General features: G+C 44.8%; 1 protein-coding gene across 1 annotated transcript; it reads right to left on the bottom strand.

Moving 5' to 3' along the window:
* Positions 1 to 2,860: 2,860 nt before the first annotated feature.
* Positions 2,861 to 22,761, bottom strand: LOC147623261 (GSH-induced LITAF domain protein-like). The gene is made up of 3 exons (XM_086821359.1): positions 22,382 to 22,761; positions 3,417 to 3,540; positions 2,861 to 3,286 (listed from the first exon to the last, which is right to left on the bottom strand). The coding sequence occupies exons 1-3, from the start codon at positions 22,714 to 22,716 to the stop codon at positions 3,203 to 3,205; spliced, it is 543 nt and encodes a 180-aa protein (XP_086677485.1). The 5' UTR covers positions 22,717 to 22,761; the 3' UTR covers positions 2,861 to 3,202.
* Positions 22,762 to 23,923: the final 1,162 nt, after the last annotated feature.

Raw genomic sequence — 23,923 nt, 5'->3', positions numbered from 1 at the left:
AAATCAAGCCTACAGGATATGAGGCTTAAACAAAGTAGTAAAACAAATAGAAATTGAAACCTAACAATTGTCGATGTTTACAATCAAGTGGGTAAGATTCAAGAGGCCTTACTTGAAGTACAATATGATTGTGTGCTTGATAGCAAGCAGTTTTTATGGCATGCCTACCACGGTTTGGTGGTTATAGAGTGCATATATGTGTTCCCTCATAGCAGTATATTAACACCTTAAGTATGTTGTAGAGGAACTGAGGGTGATTTGAAAATTGCATGAAGAGAAAATACAAAATGTACCTTAGAGCTATGTTTTTCCAAAGGTTATTTTAAACTATATACTTATTCATAGTTAAACGCAAGGATTGTTCATCCATCAATTGAACTCAAATCCAAGACCCTTATGTATTATTATATTGCCTTGGGTTTGATTGACCATCAAAAAAGAGTTCAAAAATGTTTTATAGCCATTATGTAATCTAGCACTTCATGAGCACCTCTCAAGCATGTAATACCAAGTGAGTATTGAATCAAAACTTATAAAATTGAATAACAAGACAAGTTTTTATGTTACTATGTTTTCACCCATGGCTCGACACACGACTCGTACTAATAAAGAACTCATAGAAATCAACCATGGTGAATTCATCAATTTGAATAGTGAATCATGGGAATTAGAAAATGCAAGCTATGCCTGATAAAAGGAGAGAGAAAAAAGCCCACAAGGGGATATGTGTGTGTCTGTTGCATGTCTTGTGTGTGTGTGTGCGCGCGCGTATGCATGCACATGATGTGTGGGGGGGGCGCGGAGATTAGCCCGTGTTAGAGCACACACTAGGTGAGACAATAGGTCATCACCTACTGTGATGACCTATTGTCTACCCATTAAGTGGACAAGTTTATAAGATGACCATGTAAGCCCTACAAAAATCATTGTTAGAAAAGCACGAAGGAACGAAAGAAATTGTTTTAAAATGAGATGGTTTTATTGATAGTCAATGAAAAACATGAGGCAAAAATGATACAAAAATCATTTGTCATAAAAGTGTTCCTATGGCAAGAATTGTGTGCGCATGTTACTTTTTACGACCCCACCATAGGATAGTTTTATTGCAATACAAACAACAAGAGAATGAACATGAATAGCCATAGAACATAACGTGCAACAATGAAGACAAATGTTTATTGGCAATAAAACTAAGTTGTATTCAATGTAGGAGCTACAAATGGCAATCCAACAACCAAAGGCTCAAGCAAAGTACTACTAGAATTAGCTTTTTTGTGAACTTGATTATTGAAGGTGAAGAGTTGTTACCTGCACCATCCAAACAAAGACATGCATTAGTATAGCGGTCAACCCCCCATGAAGGGAGCTTAAAATGCATCTTCTTTTTATCATTTAAATGAGTCACTATCAAAAAAGACCCCTCCCCATGAAGGAAGCTTAACATTGTGCATACATAATCCGTCCAACTTAGAGTCATTGAGCTCAAGTGGTCTAATGCCCTTGGGTGAACCCAAGATCCAAGATCCATAGTCAAAGCCTTGCCCTAAAACTTGTGTAAACAATCAAGATGTGGAAGCAATGTGTGGAAGTGGAAGCAAAAGTGAGAATAAAACTAAGATGGAAGTGGAAGTGGAGTTGGAGAAGTGAAAATGGAAATGGAAGTGTTAGTGGCAATGGCAATGGCAATGGAAGCGGAATGTTCACCCAATAAGGCAGCCTTGCTTGAATAGATATTTGCATCATAATTGCATGAAGATGATGGTGGATAGTGGTAAAAATTAGCTTCAATTGTTGACATGGGAGGGCAAAGAATCTGATTCTATCTATAATATGAACTTAGCTAAGATCTTGGAGCCTTTTCAGTATGGGCTTCCGTGTGCTTGGCATGACTAAATTGGTGTGCATGAGGGTGGTCTTTTGATCGTTATTTTGAATAAGATACTGTACATCCGCAGGAAAAGAAAACGCTTGCTCAATTTTCCACCTTTGACATGGAGAACCTTATCTAACGCTCACTCAATTTTCCACCAATACCATTAGAATGATCAGAAAACTACTTGCATATACCCCACAAGGGAAAATGTCAATTATATGCCCTAAGACTGAAAGAGACTCATGCAACATCAGTTAACAAGCATGGAGACCTGTGAATGTAGGAACCTGCAGCGTGACTCGCATGGATACAAGGAGAGAGAGAGTAAAGTTTTGAGGCTCCAGAGAGACAAACTGGGCATCCTGTTTTAAGGAACAAGCTCATCAAATCCCATCAAGCCACCAGGAAATGAAAGATGCAATGTAGACCTCATGACCATCCGTTTCTGTAGTGATTCTACATAATATTTTGCCAATACTAATGCCATCCGCCTCCCGACACCAAAAATGTTATTCAAGTTTCATGGTATTGACGTTTCATCTCATCGTCCTATATAACACAAATGCACCCCAGCATACTGCACGTCAGCAATGCTTCAGAGCAATTTGACCATGTCACAAGCAACTTTCATTACTCAAGATCCATCCGAGTGAAATCCAAAAACACCATGTCAATCAAGAGTCCTTTAGTGCCAGCACTTGATTTCAATTCGTTCCAGCTTGTATTCAAAGAACGGCATGTTTTGATTACTAATGCCAAGAGCCTCCATTCTTTGAGGGGATCGATACACTATCAATGCTACACATTGCATGTGGTGAGATGAGAGAACACCCTTCTAGTGGTGCAAACATAATGCAACAATCATTGTACACACACAATTTGAGGGGTGGGACGACGACCCATTCCACATGGCATTATTGAGGCCCACAGATCCAAAACAAGAAATGACAATCTGCTCCAATATCAGTATCCTTTTGACACCAAAGCAAAGCATAAAAGGACGAGCACTCCAATATTAACAATCTTAGATCCGAGCAGCATCAGCTAAAAAGGTATTTTTAAGTCGATACATATCATGATGATTATTTCAAAAATATATTTCATCAAGTCTTATGATTAACAAATAGCTTGACGATAAATCCATTGCGGTTGGTGCTAAGCGCCTTCCCACACACACGAACTCTGTATATGCTTAGATGTTTGTTCATATGTTTCTGACTTGAAGGTTGCTAACACCATTTGAAAAAGAGGCAGAGAATGCAATTTTCAGAGCAGTGCCAATGATTTCCAAGGCACCCTAGCCTGCCTTGGTCCTGCTATACACAAAAGCTATGCAGGGATTGCAAAGCTTGGTTGACACCATTGAGTGCCATCCGCGATCGCACAAGGATCTGACTTGTCAAATTCTGCCACCTGCAAAAAATTATATATCAAAAATGCTTACATGGTTCTTTATCCTAAAAAGCATCCCCTTTTTATGTGCTGTACTACATGCAGCCCCAGATCTCAACTTTGCATGAATTGTAGGTTCACAAAGGTGTACCTTCTGTCCACAGCTTGGACAAAAATGCTGCTTATGCCAGAGGCAATCAGAACATGGGCATATGAAGCAGACGCCGACTACTGACACCATGCATGCAACACAGGCTGCAAGACTTGGCTTAGACCTGCAGTGAATCAACAAAAAAGGTACACGGTAAACATTGCACATTGGACATAGGAAAGGCTCAAGAATTATAATACATTTAAGAATGATCTAAAAACAAGCTCCTCTGAAGGCTGAGAAAGAGGAGGAGGAGAGGGGGGGGGAGGGGGGGGGGGTGCAAGACACACCAAGCTGAACAACCTGAAGGCCAGCACTAGGGAAACATCCAACACATGAATGTGTTTTTCCCCAAATACATGTGCTTTCCCCCTAGAACACCACCCTGGCCTCTACCTAACCCATGGATGCCTTCCCATGGCTGGTTTTGGTCCCCATGTGGCATGGGCTGTAAACGGCCCTGCCAAAAACCTGTACCATTCCTGCCCACATCATGACCCCACCACCCCAAAACAAAAAATCCAGGAAAAGAAAAATTTTTGACCACTCACACCCACGCATTTACACAAAAAGCACTCGTGTGTCCAAACCACCCACCCGCTGCAGACACCGCCCAAAAATTAAATAAATTAATAATAATACTAATAAATAAAATTGACCACTCATGCCCAATGCATTCACACACATTGACGACCCATGTGTCCACACTGACTGCCCACTGTGTCCACAGTCCATGCCCAAAAAAAAAAAAATCGAAAAAAATTACACCAATTACCCCCACACCTTCACACACAAAAACCACTCCCGGCAGAGCATTCTACAACACCCGATGGTTCATGGATCATCGACAGTGGAGCATGCCGACACACGACCAATCAATGGTGGGTTTCTTCACTGATAACTCATGATCAGTGTGACGTTTTAATGTCAATTTGTGTCACATACAACATCATTATTTGTGATGCTTAACGACTTTCATCACTTGCTTTAGAAAACTGATGATGTGTGATGCTTGGTTTATATTGCTTGAGCTCTTTTGTCGTAGTGATCTATCGGATCCAAGTGACCTTTCACTTGGCAGCTTTAGGCCAAAGACACAAGGATGCTCCCCCACAATAGTGGTTGTAGAGACCATGTATGAGGTCATAGATGCAGCACCTACACATTGACTCCTTTCTCCTAGACAAGAACTTGTACTAGAGATGTCTACCACCTCACATGCCTCAGCCTTCCTATGGTACTCCTGGTGGAAGAAACCCTCCACGAGCCAAACGGCTTCATGAGTGCCTCGGTCTCTGAACTTTGTGTAGAATTGTCTGATTCTTTGACTAGAACCATGCTTTTACTTATGGAGGAGAATCTGCTTGGGCTTGATGACTTCGGATTCGTCGACCACTTCAGGCTGCTACTCATTCAGAAACTCTTGTAAGGATGGTCCAATATATGGCTTTAACCATGAGACGTGGAAGACATCATGCATAGTCCAACTATCTAGCAACTTCAACTTCATGGAGACATCACAGAGCTTCTTTACAATAGGGAACAGGCTGAAACTTGAGAAAGAGAGCTTGGGACAATGCCCACTTGCTTTCACAGTTGCTTCATGATGTGGATCGTGTTGCTTCATGATGCGGAGAAATACCCAATCTCCCTCCTTGTAATTGACATCTCTACAAGACTTGTTGGCTAGCCTGGTGTATGCTGCCTATGCTTTGGTTAGGTGCTCCTTTACTGAATCAATGATCTCTGAGAATGTCTCTGTGGTCTTGTTGGCCTCTAATGATGGCGACACCATCCTCATAAGAAGAGACAAGAAACAGTGACCAAATGCTACCTCATATGGAGTCCTGCCAATACAAATGAATGAGTGTCGTTGAGGATTGCCTATACCAAAGGAAGATAATGTTCTCATTTTGAGACTGCTTTTCATGGCAATACGATTTGAGAACATCGAAGGACAGCTGATTGTATATCTATGTCTAACCATCTATCTATGGATGAAAAGCACTAGAAAACTACAAATTTACTCCCAAAGTTATCAAACAATGCTCTCCAAAAATGAGAAGTAAACTTTGGATATCTATATGAAGTAATTGTCCTTGGAAAACCACAAATTGGGTTCCAAAGTTGAATGAACAAGCGGGTAATATCTTCAGCTGTGGCCATCTCCTTGCAGGGAATGAGCATGCAAAATTTGCAGAACCGGTCAACAATGGTCAAACGTTGTGTATTCCTCGTTCCCGTGGACTACTAGAAGAGGACTACGAAGTCCATACTAATGTCCTGAAAAGGTCCCTCTGCGATAGGCAAAGGTGTCCTTAGAGCTACCCATATCAAATAGGACAATGAACCGTTATCCCTTTGTTGTGCCATAAGCACGGATCAGAGCTATTATTTGCCCTTCAGCCTCACCCTCCTGCTTATAATCAAGTACCACTAGAGGTACTAGATTCAAAGAGGGTAACAATTGTACAACGTTCATATTTGAAGGTGGAGGGGTGGGTGTAGCTTCAGTGGCCGCCACTATAAGAGTTGATGCTTTGGTGGCTTTCTCGGCTTGCAACTTGGTGCAATCCTTTTTACCATGGACTACTAGATGGCAAAAGAAACAACGACTCTCTACCTGGTACCACTTTTGCTCATCCAGCTAGAGATAAACTCCAGTAATGCCCTCCTTGACCTTCTCCTCAAGCGTCTTTTTAGGCTTGGCCTCTATGTTTTTCTTGCCGCTTGAGTTCCTCTAAGACTTATTGTCCTTACTGTCTTTATTGTTCTGAGTACCCTTACCCAACTGGGATGAAGACTACTGTTGCTGTTGCTGCTCGGGTTTGGGACTAGACTAGACCTCCTTGGACTTACCTCCATTCAACATCATTTGATTCTACACCAGAGCCCGGTCATAAGACTCTGTCATAAGACTCTGAGGCTCGAAATTTCAAACGGGAAACCTAATGTTTGTATCTAACCCCTGAGAAACTATTTCAACTTCTTGTCTTGCATCTTATCCAATCGTTGTGCCATGGTTATTGTTGCATTATATCATCTCCAGAGGGTCTACATAACCTCTTTTCATGCTTGTATTGGCCATTTATGAGGCCCTGCATTGGCATATCTTAGCAGAGATTATTCAGCATTTTTCTACCATTTTTTGGTATTTTTTGGTATTTTTAGGCATTTTATGTAACATTTTATGCTACTGCCATGCTCTCGGCCTACTACAGCTCGCCGACCAGCATCCTGGGGGAGTATATAAGGGCTGGCTCCCTTTCCCCCAGTTCATCTCATTTTTTCAGCATTCAGTTGAGGTCATTAGCAGCTGCTACTGCTTCTCACCATTGTACAGGACCTACGGGCTTCCCTCGTGCTCAGATTTCAGCAATAAACATCAATTTCCAGCATTTACAGGTCTTGTACCTGGGCCTACATCTGTGTTTTATATTTGCTTCACTTTCTTTCATGGTATCAAAGCAAAACGCTGACCTGTGAGCATAAGAAAGCTGTGTTTTCTGTTTTGGAGCAGAGGCTTCGACAGTTTGCTGCGTTTTCTGCAGATTTCAGCGTAGAAGGTGCTGAGTTTTCTTCCGGGAGCATAGGCTTCCTCAAGAGTGCTGCATTTTTCTTCATCTGACACTTGGGACTGTTGTATTTCCGAATTTTCAGCAAAGATTGATGATTTTTCTGATTGCTGAAGCCCACTTCTAGGTGCAGAGGACAGGGAACTACATATTGGAGAGATCTTCTTCCTCTCCTTTCAGATTCCCACCCTCCCCTCCCTTGCTGTGCACAGCCTGAGAGGAGGACTTGCTGATTTTTTTCAGCCCCTTTCTTCAGAGAAGGTTTCTTGTCAGAGTACATGGCTTCACAAGATTTCTCCACTGCTGCTCTTGTAGATTCTCCAGTACCATCACAACCAGGATCCCCTCCTCCCGCAGCTCCACAGGTGGTTCCTATTCCCAATCTTTCCTCTCTGAGTTTCTCTCATCCCGGTCTTGCTCCCACCCCTACCCACATACCATCCTACAACCTCCCCAAGCCAGTGACTCCATGAAGCTTTCCGCAACCAACCATCATACTTGGTTTCTACACTCAGTTATTGCTGGAAGGAGCCGGTGTGTGGATGGCTATCTCCACACCTCACTTGGTGGACCCTGCTTTGAGAAGCATATTGGATGCTCGAGCTCGTCTTATCATCATCCACTGCATGACTCCATCCATATAGGCACAGTTTGTCTCCTCCCCCTCATCAGATGTGGACAGAGATCCAGAGGAGGTATGGGAGAGTTTCCACAGTGAAGATTGCCAAATTGGAGTCAGATCTGGAGAAGCTTACCATCACTGAGTCAGATAACCTGATTGAGAAGATTGGAGAGTTTTCCCATATCAAGCTGCAACTTGAGGAGTACGGGAGCAACATCAACAATCCCATCCATAAACTTCTTGGTAAGTTGCCTGCTTACTTTGATTCTTTCAGGGATAGTATTTATTTCCGTGATCCTCTCCCCCCTTTTGAGGAAGTTGTGTCTCCACGACAAGTGCATGCTTCACGAAAAAGGCAAGTCGGAGTCTGCTTTTGTAGGGCAAAGGCAAAGGCGGAAAAAGGAACTCCAACAACAACAAAAACAAAGGCAAAGGCAAGGGTAAACAGGATTCTAAGGAATTCAAGGACAAAAGCAATGAATGTGATTATTGTGGCAGGACAAGTCATATTGAGGCTCGCTACTTTGCTCGTCGTGATGATTCTCGAGCAACAAAAGCCAAGTATAAAGCCCAGGATGCTTCTAAAGCATCTGACAAGGACAACACCAAAGATAAAGGCAAAGTTTCAGAGGAGGGATCTACCAAAGTTGCATACACGGCAATCACAAATTCATCCACTTCTTCAAAGGATTCATTCCTCGTGATCACAGATATGACTTCTCCTAGAAGAGGTTAGTGTCACACCTGAAGCGGTGGAATGGGTTGGTGATAGTGGTGCTTCTGCCCACATGACCAATCAGGCCCATATCTTAGAGGACTACCAGACTATCTCTTCTTCAGTTCGTATTGGTGACAACTCTTCGCTTTCTATCACCGGTGTTGGTAATGTTTCTTTGGGTTCCTATGCCATCTTACATGATGTTCTGCATGTACCACAAATTTCCAAAAATCTGTTTTCAGTATACAAAGCTTCTCAGAAGGGACTTGGTGTGTACTTTGATGATGAGGTCATCGAAGTAATCGACATGAAGACTCTCTCGGTTGTTGCCAATGGAGTCCATGATGGGACCAATTTTTCTTCCCAGATTGCTCAAACAGCGCCTCCCTCATTAGTAGCATCCATTACATCTTCAGTCCCTCAGTTAGCAGACCTCCTATCCAGACACCAGGACATTATGCTTAGGGACGATCTCCCACCCTCTCGCCTTGAGGACCATCACATTGGGATCAGACCCTCCTAGCAGGTTTCCCTATCGTCTTTCCAAGACTTTAGAGGGCGAGTTGGAAAAGCAGTTATCTGAGCTTCTCCGAGCCAGATTCATTCGGCCTTCTTCCTCCCCATTTGCTGCACCTATCCTATTTGTCCAAAAGAAGGACAAGTCTGCACGCCTTTGTGTAGACTACAGGGCATTAAACAAACTCACTCTCAAGAATAAGTTTCCTGTGCCCAGGATAGAGTACATTTTGGAGCGTTTAGACGGTGCTAAGTTTTTCACTAAGATCGACCTCAAGAGTGGTTACCATCAGGTCCGCATTTTTGAAGCTGACATTCCAAAAACAGCTTTCAGGACAGAGCGTGGTCACTACGAGTTCGTAGTCATGCCTTTTGGGCTTACAAATGCACCCGCAACGTTCAATAAGATGATGTCTAGGATTTTCGTAGTCCACATTGGGAAGTGTGTTTTCATATTCCTTGATGACATACTAGTCTTCTCAGCCACTGCAGTGCAGCATGAGAAAGATGTGGAGAAAGTCTTGCAACTTTTGCGAGATAATCAGCTCTACATAAACGCCAAAAAGTCTATCTTTGGTGTTAAGGCAGTTCAGTATTTGGGCTACATCATCGGTTCCGATGGGATTAGACTGGACCCCTCAAAGGTTCAAGACATCTTAGATTGGGATATTCCTAAGACCGCCCAAGAAATCCGTTCATTCGTAGGTCTTTGTCAGGCCTATAGCACACATGTCCATCAGTTTTCCAACCTTGCAGCACCTCTTACCGACTTGCTCAAGGGGGTGAAGACTCGCAAGCAGAAAGTCTCAGTTACAGGTAAGGCACTTGATGCATTCCATGCACTCCAGAAAGCTGCCTCAGAAGCACCTGTATTAAAGTTAGCATCATGGGACGAACCTTTCGAGGTCATCACCGATGCCAGCAATGTAGCCATAGGTGCAGTCCTCTAGTAGGACAATAGAGCCGTGGCATATCACAACAGAAAGTTGGATGTCGCCGAAAAGAATTATTCGGTATATGACAAAGAGCTTTTGGGTGTGATCACAGCGCTCAGACATTGGAAGCCTTTTCTTTATGGCCAGGCTTTCACAGTGAAAACAGACCACCAAGCACTTAAGTGGCTTCAGACTGTGCCAAATGCCCAGTGGAGTGATCGACAGGCCAGGTGGAGTCAAATCTTCCAACAGTTTGGAGGTATGATTGAATACATCCCTGGTAAGCATAACCCAGTAGCAGATGCTCTCAGTCGAAAGTCCAGCATCCAGGCAGTCCAAGAAGCTACCATTCTCGAAATCACGGGGAAGGACTTGGATAGTATGAAAGACCAATATGTCGACTCCCCTGAGTTTGGTACTCAGTATAGTTTGGCCCTCACTTCTGAGCCTGGCCACTATTCAGTACAAAACGGTTGGTTGTTCTACAAGAACCGTCTCTGTGTTACTCGAGAAAAGCGTTCCGCTCTTCTCCACGATGCCCATGACTCCTTAGTTGGAGGACATAGAGGTATCAACAGTACCCTCGAGAAATTAGAACGGTCCTTTTATTGGCCAAAGATGAGACGTGATGTCTATGCACATGTACAAGCCTGTAAGATTTGTCAAAAAGTCAAGGTTCCCCATACAAAGAAGGCAGGTTTACTTCAACCTTTGCCTATTCCCGACGGACCTTTTATCGACATATCTATGGACTTTGTAGGGCCTCTACAAGCATCCACTGGATCCCGTAACACTCAGTGTTTTACCATTGTGGATCGCTTTAGTAAATTCTGCATGCTCATCCCATGCAAGCATACGGCCACAACCGAGGACGTAGCCCGTCTGTTTCTCAAGCATTGGTATCCAATTTGTGGTTTGCCTAGCACCATAACATCAGACAGAGATTCCAAGTTTACCTCGCATTTTTGGAGGACATTATTTGAAAACTTTGGAACTAAGTTGCAGTTGTCTAGTGCATTCCATCCCCAAACAGATGGCCAGACAGAAATTTATAATCAGTTGGCCTTTGATGTCCCCAAACGCAAGATCTCGGAGGATCGAAGGCGGCTGATCTGTACACTGCTATAGAAACACCTCAATGACTTGATCTCGAGTCTATGCACTCCTCCCAAGGGCATGAGGAAGGGCTGCACACCTGAGGCTCAAAGAAGAAGAAGGTGGACTGTTCTACACACTGTTAGAATGCTGAAAACACATATGAATGCTGTGTTACCTTCACCAGATGACTGCTGAATGTGTTGATGATGCATAGAAGGCTGGACACTGATGCAAACAACAGTTTCAGGGCTGGAAACTGCTGTAGACTGTTGCTTCAGGGCTGGAATATGCTGTGGACAGAAACGCTGAGGTGTGGAGGATGCTGTGGACTGAAACGCATGTGAATCAAGGACTGCAGCTGCTGCTGCTGTACGGCTGGGACAGAAACGCAGCACTGCTGCTGCTGGATCAGAAAACGCAGGTATATGCAGGCTGCAAACTGTTGGTTTCTGGCGTTGAACTGAGGGTGAAGGGTATGCTGAATCTAGGCCTGAACTGAGTGCTGAATTCAGGGCTGAATGCAAGCACCTAGGGCTGAATGAAGCTAGGGTTTTTCAAGGGCTGGAGAAGCAAGCTTATGGGCTCTAGGGTTGGATTAGTCTTGGGCTGAAAGCAAGAGAGAGGAGAGCTCTTAGCACAATGAAGACTGAATGAGCAAAAGAGGCTCTAGGCAAGCCTATTTATACTAACTGGAGGTTGGTCATTGCACAGGCATATGAATGCATATTATGCAGGATGCAGAGTGCTTTCTGATGCAAACCCTAAGGCTTCTACTGACTCTACATGCATGAATGATTCTCTCCAAGTGGGCTAAGGGACTTGACTGACTGACTAACCCACTAAGGCTGAGGAATGACCTACGTAGCTCGTGCCTGACTTATCCTGGACTGAGGATGTACAATAGAGTCACGGCGTACGACAATTATCATCCTATTGGGTTCTAAAACTGTACAACTGTTGCACTTCTGATGATGAGCCATCGTGTCACCATGCACTGAGTGCAGAGTGCATGTGACATTCCCTCCTGATTAGCTTGGCGGCAGGTTCATGGCTTCCAAGTAGTCTGCCAATAACTGGGGGTACTCCTGGAAGAACTCCTCGTCGAGCCATACGGCTCCGTGGGTACCTCGATCTCGGAATTTCGTATAGAACTGACGAATCCGTCGACCGGAACCATGCTTCCATCGATGAAGAAGGATCTACTCAGGCTCAATCACTTCTGCCTCGTCTACCACGTCTGGCTGCTGTTCATCTGAAACATCAAGCACTTCTCGACCAACATATGGTTTTAGCCAAGAAACATGGAAAACATCATGCATTGTCCAACTGGCAGGCAACTTTAACTTCATTGAGACATCACTTATCTTCTTAACTATTGGAAAAGGGCCAAAACTACGGAATGAAAGCTTGGGACAACGTTTGCCCACTTGTTTCAATCTCTGCTTCATGATACGCAAATAGACCCAATCCCCTTCCTTGAAGTGGACATCTCGTCTAGATTTATTTGCCTGTCTGCTATATGCTTCCTGAGCTTTGGTCAAGTGGTCCTTGACTGACTCAATGATCTCGGAAAATGCTTCCGTGGTTTTATTAGCCTCTAAAGATGGAGACACCATTCTCGTCAAAAGAGAAGAAAAACGGCGACCAAAGGCTGCTTCATATGGAGTCCGTCCGACACTGGATGAATAAGTGTCGTTCAAGATAGCTTGGACCAACGGAAGATAGTGCTCCCATTTGGACTGCTGGTCATGACAATATGACTTGAGGACATCAAAGGCCAACTGGTTATAAATTTCTGTCTGGCCATCTGTCTGGGGATGGAATGCACTAGACAACTGCAACTTAGTTCCAAAGTTTTCAAATAATGCCCTCCAGAAATGCGAGGTAAACTTGGAATCTCTGTCTAATGTTATGGTGCTAGGCAAACCACAAATTGGATACCAATGCTTGAGAAACAGACGGGCTACGTCCTCGGCTGTGGCCGTATGCTTGCATGGAATGAGCATGCAGAATTTACTAAAGCGATCCACGATGGTAAAACACTGAGTGTTACGGGATCCAGTGGATGCTGGTAGAGGCCCTACAAAGTCCATAGATATGTCGATGCAAGGTCCGTCGGGGATAGGCAAAGGTTGAAGTAAACCTGCCTTCTTTGTATGGGGAACCTTGACTTTTTGACAAATCTTACAGGCTTGTACATGTGCATAGACATCACGCCTCATCTTTGGCCAATAAAAGGACCGTTCTAATTTCTCGAGGGTGCTGTTGATACCCCTATGTCCTCCAACTAAGGAGTCATGGGCATCGTGGAGAAGAGCGGAACGCTTTTCTTGAGTAACACAGAGACGATTCTTGTAGAACAACCAACCGTTTTGTACTGAATAGTGGCCAGGCTCAGAAGTGAGGGCCAAACTATACTGAGTACCAAACTCAGGGGAGTCGACATATTGGTCTTTCATACTATCCAAGTCCTTCCCCGTGATTTCGAGAATGGTAGCTTCTTGGACTGCCTGGATGCTGGACTTTCGACTGAGAGCATCTGCTACTGGGTTATGCTTACCAGGGATGTATTCAATCATACCTCCAAACTGTTGGAAGATTTGACTCCACCTGGCCTGTCGATCACTCCACTGGGCATTTGGCACAGTCTGAAGCCACTTAAGTGCTTGGTGGTCTGTTTTCATTGTGAAAGCTTGGCCATAAAGAAAAGGCTTCCAATGTCTGAGCGCTGTGATCACACCCAAAAGCTCTTTGTCATATACCGAATAATTCTTTTCGACGACATCCAACTTTCTGTTGTGATATGCCACGGCTCTATTGTCCTACTAGAGGACTGCACCTATGGCTACATTGCTGGCATCGGTGATGACCTCGAAAGGTTCGTCCCATGATGCTAACTTTAATACAGGTGCTTCTGAGGCAGCTTTCTGGAGTGCATGGAATGCATCAAGTGCCTTACCTGTAACTGAGACTTTCTGCTTGCGAGTCTTCACCCCCTTGAGCAAGTCGGTAAGAGGTGCTGCAAGGTTAGAAAACTGATGGACATGTGTGCTATAGGCCTGACAAAGACCTACGAATGAACGGATTTCTTGGGCGGTCTTAGGAATATCCCAATCTAAGATCTCTTGAACCTTTGAGGGGTCCAGTCTAATCCCATCGGAACCGATGATGTAGCCCAAATACTGAACTTCCTTAACACCAAAGATAGACTTTTTGGCGTTTATGTAGAGCTGATTATCTCGCAAAAGTTGCAAGACTTTCTCCACATCTTTCTCATGCTGCTCCGTAGTGGCTAAGAAGACTAGTATGTCATCAAGGAATATGAAGACACACTTCCCAATGTGGACTGCGAAAATCCTAGACATCATCTTATTGAACGTTGCGGGTGCATTTGTAAGCCCAAAAGGCATGACTACGAACTCGTAGTGACCACGCTCTGTCCTGAAAGCTGTTTTTGGAATGTCAGCTTCAAAAATGCGGACCTGATGGTAACCACTCTTGAGGTCGATCTTAGTGAAAAACTTAGCACCGTCTAAACGCTCCAAAATGTACTCTATCCTGGGCATAGGAAACTTATTCTTGATAGTGAGTTTGTTTAATGCCCTGTAGTCTACACAAAGGCGTGCAGACTTGTCCTTCTTTTGGACAAATAGGATAGGTGCAGCAAATGGGGAGGAAGAAGGCCGAATGAATCCAGCTCGAAGAAGCTCAGATAACTGCTTTTCCAACTCGCCCTCTAAAGTCTTGGAAAGACGATAGGGAAACCTGCTAGGAGGGTCTGATCCAGGGACCAAATCAATGTGATGGTCCTCAAGGCGAGAGGGTGGGAGACTGGGTGGGAGATCGTCCCTAAGCATAATGTCCTGGTGTCTGGATAGGAGGTCTGCTAACTGAGGGACTGAAGATGTAATGGATGCTACTAATGAGGGAGGGGCTGTTTGAGCACGAACATACAGGAGTGCTCCTTCTGCTCCCTTGCCGATAGCTCGTGGCCTGGAGATGCGAAATCAATGGGATGCCAAGAATGCTTCTATCCCCCCGAATCATGACAGGCTCAGGAAAACCTTTACAAATAGTAAAAGTGTCCTGCCCCCAATTGGGAATAGGCTCATACTGACGGAACCACTGAATTCCTAAGATCATGTCACACCCTAACAGAGGGGAGACGATGAAATCTCATTGGAATGAGGCCTTCTGAACTTCAAAGGCAAACTGTTGTGCCTTCTGGGAAATGTGGGTGCGAAGACCAGGTGTAAACCCGTCCACATCCAGATGATATGGGACTAAAGTGCAGTTCAATTTATTAGCCAACTGGGGAGAGATGGCGTCTTCAGAACTGCCCATATCGAAAAGGACTACAAACTATCGGCCCTGGGTAGAGCCATAAGCTCGGATAAGGCTCTTCTGAGCAGCATCGCTCTCACCCTCCTGCTTAGCATCAAATACTACGGATGGCATAGGATGCATGAAAGGTAAAAGTTGAACTGCATTTGAGGTAGTAGGCAGGGCTGGAGGAGCTGGGGAAGCTGTGGCAACTGTGGCAGAAGGAGCTTTGGCAGCTTGTGTCGCTTGCCATTTGTGGCAATCCTTCTTACCATGCCCTATAATATGACAGAAAAAACATCTATTTTTTGACTGGTACTTCTTTTGCTCCTCTGGAGGAAGATAACCTCCAGTAATGCCTGCTTTAGCCTTTTCATAAGGGGTTTTCTTAGGTTCCTTATCCTTCTTACCCCCTGAGCTGGAGCTATTACTGCTGTCCTTCTTAGCATCTTTAGAAGATACGTTACCTTTCCCTGTCTGTGCAGCGGATTGTTGCTGCTGGGGTTTGGTACTGGACTGCGATGCCTGCTTGGGCTTTCCCCCGTTGAGCTTCATTTCTTCATTCTGAGCGAGAGTCAAAGCCCGGTCATATGTACTTGGTTCAAAGTTACGAACTGTGAACCGAATGTTGGAGTCCAATCCACGAATGAATTGCTCCATCTTGGCCTGCTCAGATAACCCTAACTGCTGTGCTAAAGTAATAACCTTACCGGAAAACTGAAGCACTAGGAACCGTTCTGTCTGAGTCCATAGAACTCGTCTTTCAGACCGGTCATGTACTGGGGCGGGAGAAATCTGGTCTTCAGGTCATGGACAAAGATGTCCCAGTCAAAGGCTGTGACACCTGTGGCCTGGTCTGTATGAATACTAGACCAATGCTGCCACCAAGTGACTGCCTCACCAGTGAGATGGGGAGCCTCTAAGTGGACTTTGTCTTGTGGGTCTGTGATCCTAGCTAATGGAAAATGAGCATTAAACTGATGAATAAACTGATTAACTGAAGAATGATCACACTTACCATCATACTTGCTGAAATTCGGTTGACTGCGAATGATGGTGGTTGATGCTGCTGCGGGATGCTGGCTGGTGACACCTATGACTCGGGAGACTGAGGAGAGCTGCTGATACCTCAAGTGTATGGCCTCCTTTTCCCGTTGGTGTTCGAGTAACATACGTTCTCGATCAAGCTCACGTTGGTGTTCCCGAGCGGCGAGTTCAGCCTGACGCCGGTCTTCGTCGATCCTGCGTTGGGCTTTCTCATAGTCCCGTCTTTCTTCTTTTTCTCTTCGCCTTCGGGCCTCGTCCTCTCTCCTTTGTTGTTCCATCTGAAAGAAGAGGGAGATGTAGTCGGATGCTGCTGGAGGTGTAGAAGGACGTGCTGCTGCTGCCTCCAAGAGTTGGAGACGCTCCATGAGTAGCTGGTTCTGAGCTCTAAGAAGAGCTATGGTGTCTGCTGTAGGCGAAAGAACAAGGTCTCCTTCGGAGGAGACGTCTTCCGGCTGATGAGTACTCTCTCCTGTAGACATGATGCTGAAGTCGGTGGTCGTGCCAGAACGCAATCTAACCATCCGAGGATGCCCCCACGCTAGGATACGGTGTGTGTGGACTATCCTGAGTTTCGTGAGTTTAGCAATCCATTTCATTTTCTTCAAACTTTAAAGAGATGAGAGAGAGAGATATGATAACTGTACACCAGATTGGGTCCCGAATTACCCACTGAAGGGCCCCCTATCCCGATAACGAGATAGTATTTGCTTTATTACTTTAGAGAGAATGACTTTGGACTGTAGATAAGCCGAACGCAAGATCTCAGAGGATCGGAGAGCGGCTGATCTGTACACTGCTGTAGAAACACCTCAATGACTTGATCTCGAGCCTATGCACTCCTCCCAAGGGCATGAGGAAGGGCTGCACACCTGAGACTCAAAGAAGAAGAAGGTGGACTGTTCTACACACTGTTAGAATGCTGAAAACACATATGAATGCTGTGTTACCTTCACCAGATGACTGCTGAATGTGTTGATGATGCATAGAAGGCTGGACACTGATCCAAACAACAGTTTCAGGGCTGGAAACTGCTGTAGACTGTTGCTTCAGGGCTGGAATCTGTTGTGGACAGAAATGCTGAGGTGTGGAGGATGCTGTGGACTGAAACGCATGTGAATCAGGGACTGCAGGAGCTGCTGCCGTACGGCTGGGACAGAAACGCAACACTGCTGCTGCTCATGAACCTTTGATGTCACATGCACTCTGCACTCAGTGCATGGTGACAAGATGGCTCATCATCAGAAGTGCAGCAGTTGTACAGTTTTAGAACCCAATAGGATGATATTTGTTGTACGCCGTGACCCCATTGTACATCCTCAGTCCAAGATAAGTCAGGCACGAGCTACGTAGGTCATTCCTCAGCCTTAGCGGGTCAGTCAGTCAGTCAAGTCCCTTAACCCACTTGGAGAGAATCATTCATGCATGTAGAGTCAGTAGAAGCCTTAGGGTTTGCATCAGAAAGCACTCTGCATCTTGCATAATATGCATACATATGCCTGTGCATCATTTAGAACATCCCCAAAGCCTTAGGGAATTTACTGGGATTTATCTGGTATTTTTTCCATATTTATTAGTATTTATTTATCATTATTTGCATCATTGGGCATTTATAAATATTAACTTTATTAAATGACCAACCTCCAGTTAGTATAAATAGGCTTGCCTAGAGCCTCTTTTGCTCATTCAGTCTTTATTGTGCTAAGAGCTCTCCTCTCTCTTGCTTTCAGCCCAAGACTAATCCAACCCTAGAGCCCATAAGCTTGCTTCTCCAGCCCTTAAGAAACCCTAGCTTCATTCAGCCCTAGGTGCTTGCATTCAGCCCTGAATTCAGCACTCAGTTTAGGCCTAGATTCAGCATACCCTTCACCCTCAGTTCAACGCCAGAAACCAGCAGTTTGCAGCCTGCATATACCTGCGTTTTCTGATCCAGCAGCAGCAGTGCTGCGTTTCTGTCCCAGCCATACAGCAGCAGCTCCTGCAGTCCCTGATTCACATGCGTTTCAGTCCACAGCATCCTCCACACCTCAGCGTTTCTGTCCACAGCAGATTCCAGCCCTGAAGCAACAGTCTACAGCAGTTTCCAGCCCTGAAACTGTTGTTTGCATCAGTGTCCAGCCTTTTATGCATCATCAACACATTCAGCAGTCATCTGGTGAAGGTAACACAGCATTCATATGTGTTTTCAGCATTCTAACAGTGTGTAGAACAGTCCACCTTCTTCTTCTTTGAGCCTCAGGTGTGCAGCCCTTCCTCATGCCCTTGGGAGGAGTGCATAGACTCGAGATAAAGTCATTGAGGTGTTTCTACGGCAGTGTACAGATCAGCCGCTCTCCGATCCTCCGAGATCTTACGTTCGGCTTATCTACAGTCCAAAGTCATTCTCTCTAAAGTAATAAAGCAAATACTATCTCGTTATCGGGATAGGGGCCCCTTCAGTGGGTAATTCGGGACCCAATCTGGTGTACAGTTATCATATCTCTCTCTCGCATCTCTTTAAAAGTTTGAAGTATTAAAGTGGATTGCTAAACTCACGAAACTCAGGATACAGAAGACGGTGTGAGCATATTGTGTGACAGGATCAACCAATACAAAGACTTCCGCTGCATATCACACTTTTATGTTGTATGCAAAGTGATGATGGATATGTGTTAAGGCTGTGGCCATGTTTAAATGTTTTAATATGCATTGATGGTATCAACAAGTGTGTCAAAGGCCCTAGTCCCCGGGCACCCGCCGCGAGTTACATTGGTATCAAAGCCATGTCACCAGCGTGGACATTTCCCGTCTGAAAGGGGTCTGGTGGACTCCAGGATGTTTAAATATTTGGAAAGTACAAGCTTTGGGAATGGGGGATTATCCTAGAATACAAAGGACCACACTCCTAAAATTTAGGAGAGTTGCTATTTTTGGCCTGACTCCGATGGAAATTCTCTTCGGGTCATTACATCTGGAATTGAGGAGATACCAAGAGTTGGCAAAGTGCCTATGACAGAATGTCTACCAGTTGGGATATTTTTAGAGATAAAGTTTATGGAAGGACCCATCTCTTAGATTGGGACATGTGCAAGAAAGTGGACCAAAGTGAGACAAGTGGCCTGACACTTGTTAGAAAGTGGATCAAAGTGAGACAAGTGGCCTCACACTTGTCACTTCAGCTATTGTGTGGCTCTCCACTTGTCATTGTAGCCTTCTCTTGCCATTTTAGCTCATGGGAGGCCCAAATCTATAAATTGGAGCCCTCACTCTTCATTAATGGAGGCTCTCTTGCTGCACACTAGCCTCTACCACCGTTACAGGCTGCCCTAATGATGGCTACTCTCTTTCTCTCTCTCTTGAAGGCTGCCCATGAAGAATACCAGCTGTTGGGGACTGTTTTGGAGGCTTCCATCGCGAAGAAATACTGAAGGCAAGGGTATTTAATCATTTATTATGATTTCTAGCCATTGTACTTGTTGTATCAGTCCTTGTACCGACTGTACCAGCTTCTGTACTTGCTGTACCAACCACTGTACCTGCTGTTCTAGTCACTGTACATGCTGTACCAGCATTTGTACTTGCTGTACCTGCTGTACCAACCACCGTACCGGCTGTACCAACCATTGTACCTGTTGTACCGGCGGCTGAATGGAGAGTTGTACTTGCTGTACCAGCTCTATTGCATGAAGACCTGTGGTTTTTGGGAAAGAATCAGTACCCACACGGAGGTATATGGATTATGTTGTTGGCTCGGCATTTCTACAGCCTATGTTCCGGCTTGGTTGCCTCGTTTTGGGTTGTGTTATGGCATTTGTATATGGATAATCCGGCATCTCCCGTGGGGAGAGTAAGGTCCTCAAAGCTTGTACATGATATTATTCTCCTTGGGTAATAGAATACTCCAAGGGGGGGTCGGCCCATTCCGACCTCTATGCGGTGCAAGCTCCATTTTCAGTATTTGGATGTTTTGTCTAGCTTTTATGTTTTATGCAAAGTGATGATGAATATGTGTTAAGGCTGTGGCCATGTTTAAATGTTTTAATATGCATTGATGGTATCAACAAGTGTGTCAAAGGCCCTAGTCCCCCGGGCACCCGCCGCGAGTTACAGATGAAGGCATAGATGACCAACAATTGGTGCCTCCACCTTAAACTCCTTACCTAGAACCTATCTCAATTTTAATACCTCTCTCAATCTCTCTTTGAGAGAAGATTGCTCCCATCACTTTTAATGAGCTTGTGGGATTATTGCTTCAAGAGGAGCAAACAAGACCCAATTTTGTAATTTCTCGTGGTTCAGAAGAGGCATTTGTGACAAAGAACAAAGGCAAAGGAAAAGGCAAAAATTAAACCTCACCTAGTGGCAAGAAGACCACTAAGGCTAATTTTGAGGAAAAGGGTGATGCATCAAAAGCACTCAAGAAGAAACGCAAGTGTCACTATTGTCGAAAACATCGACGCTACATTGGTGAATGCAAGAAAAGGCTTACAAGTGAGAAGGACTCGGGTAATGTAGTGCCAGATGCCTCTATATCAAAACAAAAGCAACATCCCAATCTTGTTATGACAATGGAAGAGTAAGATTACACATTCTTGATTATGGAGAAGGTAAATGATGGCTTTTGCAATGTCATCTTGTCATGATGTCTCTTAGTGCTTCTGATACAGAGCACATGGTTTGGTATATTGTTAGTGGTAGCTACGAGAGCCTGTTGTTGCAGGTGGCAAAAGTGTGTCTTGTCCATATCATTCTTCTTACCAAATCAAGGGAATTGGCCATGTGCTCTTGATTCTCCCAAATGGTAAGGATAGTTACCGTTTTTTATCATGACCATTAGATTAGCTGGCACATGTCATCGCCTGATTTAATATTGGGCTAGTTTTATGTAACTAGGTTGCTTCTTTTCTATAGAACATATTGTGGAGTTCTATCTCCCCTGCTCTACCTTTCAATAAACACACCTTGGAAACCTCATATTCCATAAGGTGAATGGGATAGAACTTTGGAAGCTTTAGGAGTAAGACATTTTAGGGCTAGATTCATTTTTTGTTTAAAATAAGCTCCTAATAATAAGTCAAAATTATTGTGACTCTCCAATCTCGATCCCTATTTGAGAGGGTTAGGGGAAGTGGAAAGTCCTACACCCCCCAAAGGTGGAATACAACCCTCATGTGAGGTGTCCATCGATTGCAACGCATTTGGGATTGAACCAAAGGCCTCTCACTCCACTGTCCAATCAACTACCAACTTGACTACACACCGCAGACAACAATAAGGCATAAACATAAGGAAAGTTAAGCAAATCAAGTGAAATCGTTCTAGCTTAGTCGATATGTGTGTCTTTCTACCATTTTACACATACCATACTTTTCCACTACACCTATCCCAACCTGCCAAGAATGAGTGAGGCATCACTCGAATGCCCTCATTGCAAGTGGACATCTTGCCAAAGGTCAAAGCCTCCCTTATGTTGTTGATGATGACAACTTTATTTGCACATGTCTCCCACCAAGATGTCCCAATGTGCTTTCCCAATAGCTCGTTCCAAAAGAAGGATAGAGAAGGGGTGCAAAGGACGTGGAGGAGAGCGAGATTGCGGACGTTAGCCGGGGGGGGGGGGGGGGGGGGCCGGGGGGGTCACTCAAAACACCCCTTCATGTATCAATAAGGGACATGCAGCAAAGTGGTTGAGTGTCTCGATATGAACATACAGACCTTCAATTCAAATTGAATTTCTCACTAGAAGGCTTAGGAGGAGCTTTATCCTTAGGGTCTTGGAGCTTTATCCTTAGTCTAAAACTTAGATTAATTGTGCAAGCCTTGGTCAATTAATAGGAGACACATAGATGGAGTCAAATAGATCAATGTAATTTATTTTATTTATTTTCATGGATGGTCAATACAGAAAAACTTGAGAGGGAAAATGAGCAATCAACATAACAAGATGATTGCATATAATGCCATGGGCAACATGGACAAACATGATACACGGGGGCCAATCAGGCAATCAACATAGCCAATTCAACGTGAGCAAAGCAGACAACATAGTAAAATCAGCATGGGCAAATCAGAACAAATCAACATTAAGAAATCAAGCAATCAAAGGCGTGAGTAGATGAAGATGAGGAGCAAATGATGTTGGGGGTTTGCCTTACTTGACAGAGGTGAGGCCAGCGGTGCCACAGTGAGGGCATTCGAAAGGGGCCGGGGTGTCTCGGAAGACGGTTTCCTGAAGGGGGATGCCATGAGGGGGCACATGGAAGAGGGCATTGGGTGGGATCATGCCCTGCTGGTATGGATTCTCGCGGGCAAAGTACTGCAAGGGCACCTGCTGGTAAGGTGGCACCATCACGTGCTGCTGTCCCATACCCCTATAGCCTCCTGTTGTTGTTGATGGGTATGCGTAAGGTATGCCCATCGCGGGCTCTCCATTCTGCACCTCCTTCATCTCCTGCTCCCTGTACTGCTGCTGCTCCGACCCAGACATCATGGACGCTCTAAGAGGCACACAACAAAGTCAAGACTCGTTGCTTCCCTAACAATAAAATTTCCAAGAAATAGTTAGCTATAGACCGTTTTCGCACATTCCACCTGGCTTTTTCAATTAAAAAAACTCATTTTTTTTTAATAAATTTCCTTACATTAATCCACCTGGCTATTTTAAAAAACTAATAGCACCTCAAAATAGCTCGGAGGACCCCACTGCTTGCCTCTGCTCTCATCGCCCACATGCTCAGCCTGCCTCCCCTAGGCTCTCCTCCCACTCGTCTACCTCGCCGCCCACCCCCTCGCCCTGCTACTTGCCTAGCCTGCCCTCGCATGGGTACTCAGCCAGTCCCCTCACCCACCTCCTCGCCAGAGTGCTCCCCTCTGCTACGCGCGCACACATGCTCACCTTGCCTCCCCTAGGTTGTCCTTACCGTCGCCTCTGCTCCCCTCGCCTACTACTCGAACTTAGCTGCTAGGCTCCCCTGCATCGCCGTCTCCCCTCCCCTCCCCTCCCCTCAGCCACCTTCTCCACTCGCCTCCCTTGCCCTGACCCGTGCGCTAGCCACCCCTGCTCTCACCTGTGTGCTCGCCTCCCCTGCTGTCAGCCGTGTCCCCTACCGCCCCTCCCATCGCCTGCTCGCATCCCCTCAACCTCGCCTCGCCTCACCTCACCCGCCTGCTCATCTCCCCTCTCCTCGCCTGATCACCTAGAAGAGCAAAGCGTTAGGGGAGAAGCATGCAAATGCAAAGCACCATTTCTGTTTTCTGCAAGTTTGGAGAGCCACACGTAGTAGTTGCCCAAAAAAAAAAAAAAAAGATTTGATTATACTTTACTAAAAACTCCTAAATCCTTCCAAATAAAAACCTTTAGAATCCCTACTCCACTAAGCTCCAGAGTCGTGGGATAGCATCTTCTCGTTAATTAATAAATATAAAAAACATTTTGGTAGCTTATTAATTTACGTCTCTTTTTTTTAAATAGTTCAAAATCATCCAAAAAAAACCTTCCAAGAGCAAAAAAAAACTAAGCATCGTGCCTTTTATCAAAAGCCGTAAGAGCCCCCCCAAAAAAAAAACATAAGAAAAAAGGCAAGAACAAGAGAGCAAAAGCAACTTCCACCCATCAAAAATGCTAATCACAATAGCTACACATCAAAAACCTTGGACTGATCTATAAATTTCTGTTGCAGTAAAAACCTCATCGCCAT

Source organism: Cibotium barometz, chromosome 27 (assembly GCF_041138505.1).
Source record: "Cibotium barometz isolate CiBa-2024 chromosome 27, ASM4113850v1, whole genome shotgun sequence".
Taxonomy (NCBI): domain Eukaryota; kingdom Viridiplantae; phylum Streptophyta; class Polypodiopsida; order Cyatheales; family Cibotiaceae; genus Cibotium; species Cibotium barometz.
The sequence above is the reverse complement of the archived record's forward strand: the minus strand, read 5'-3'. Positions and strand labels throughout refer to the sequence as shown.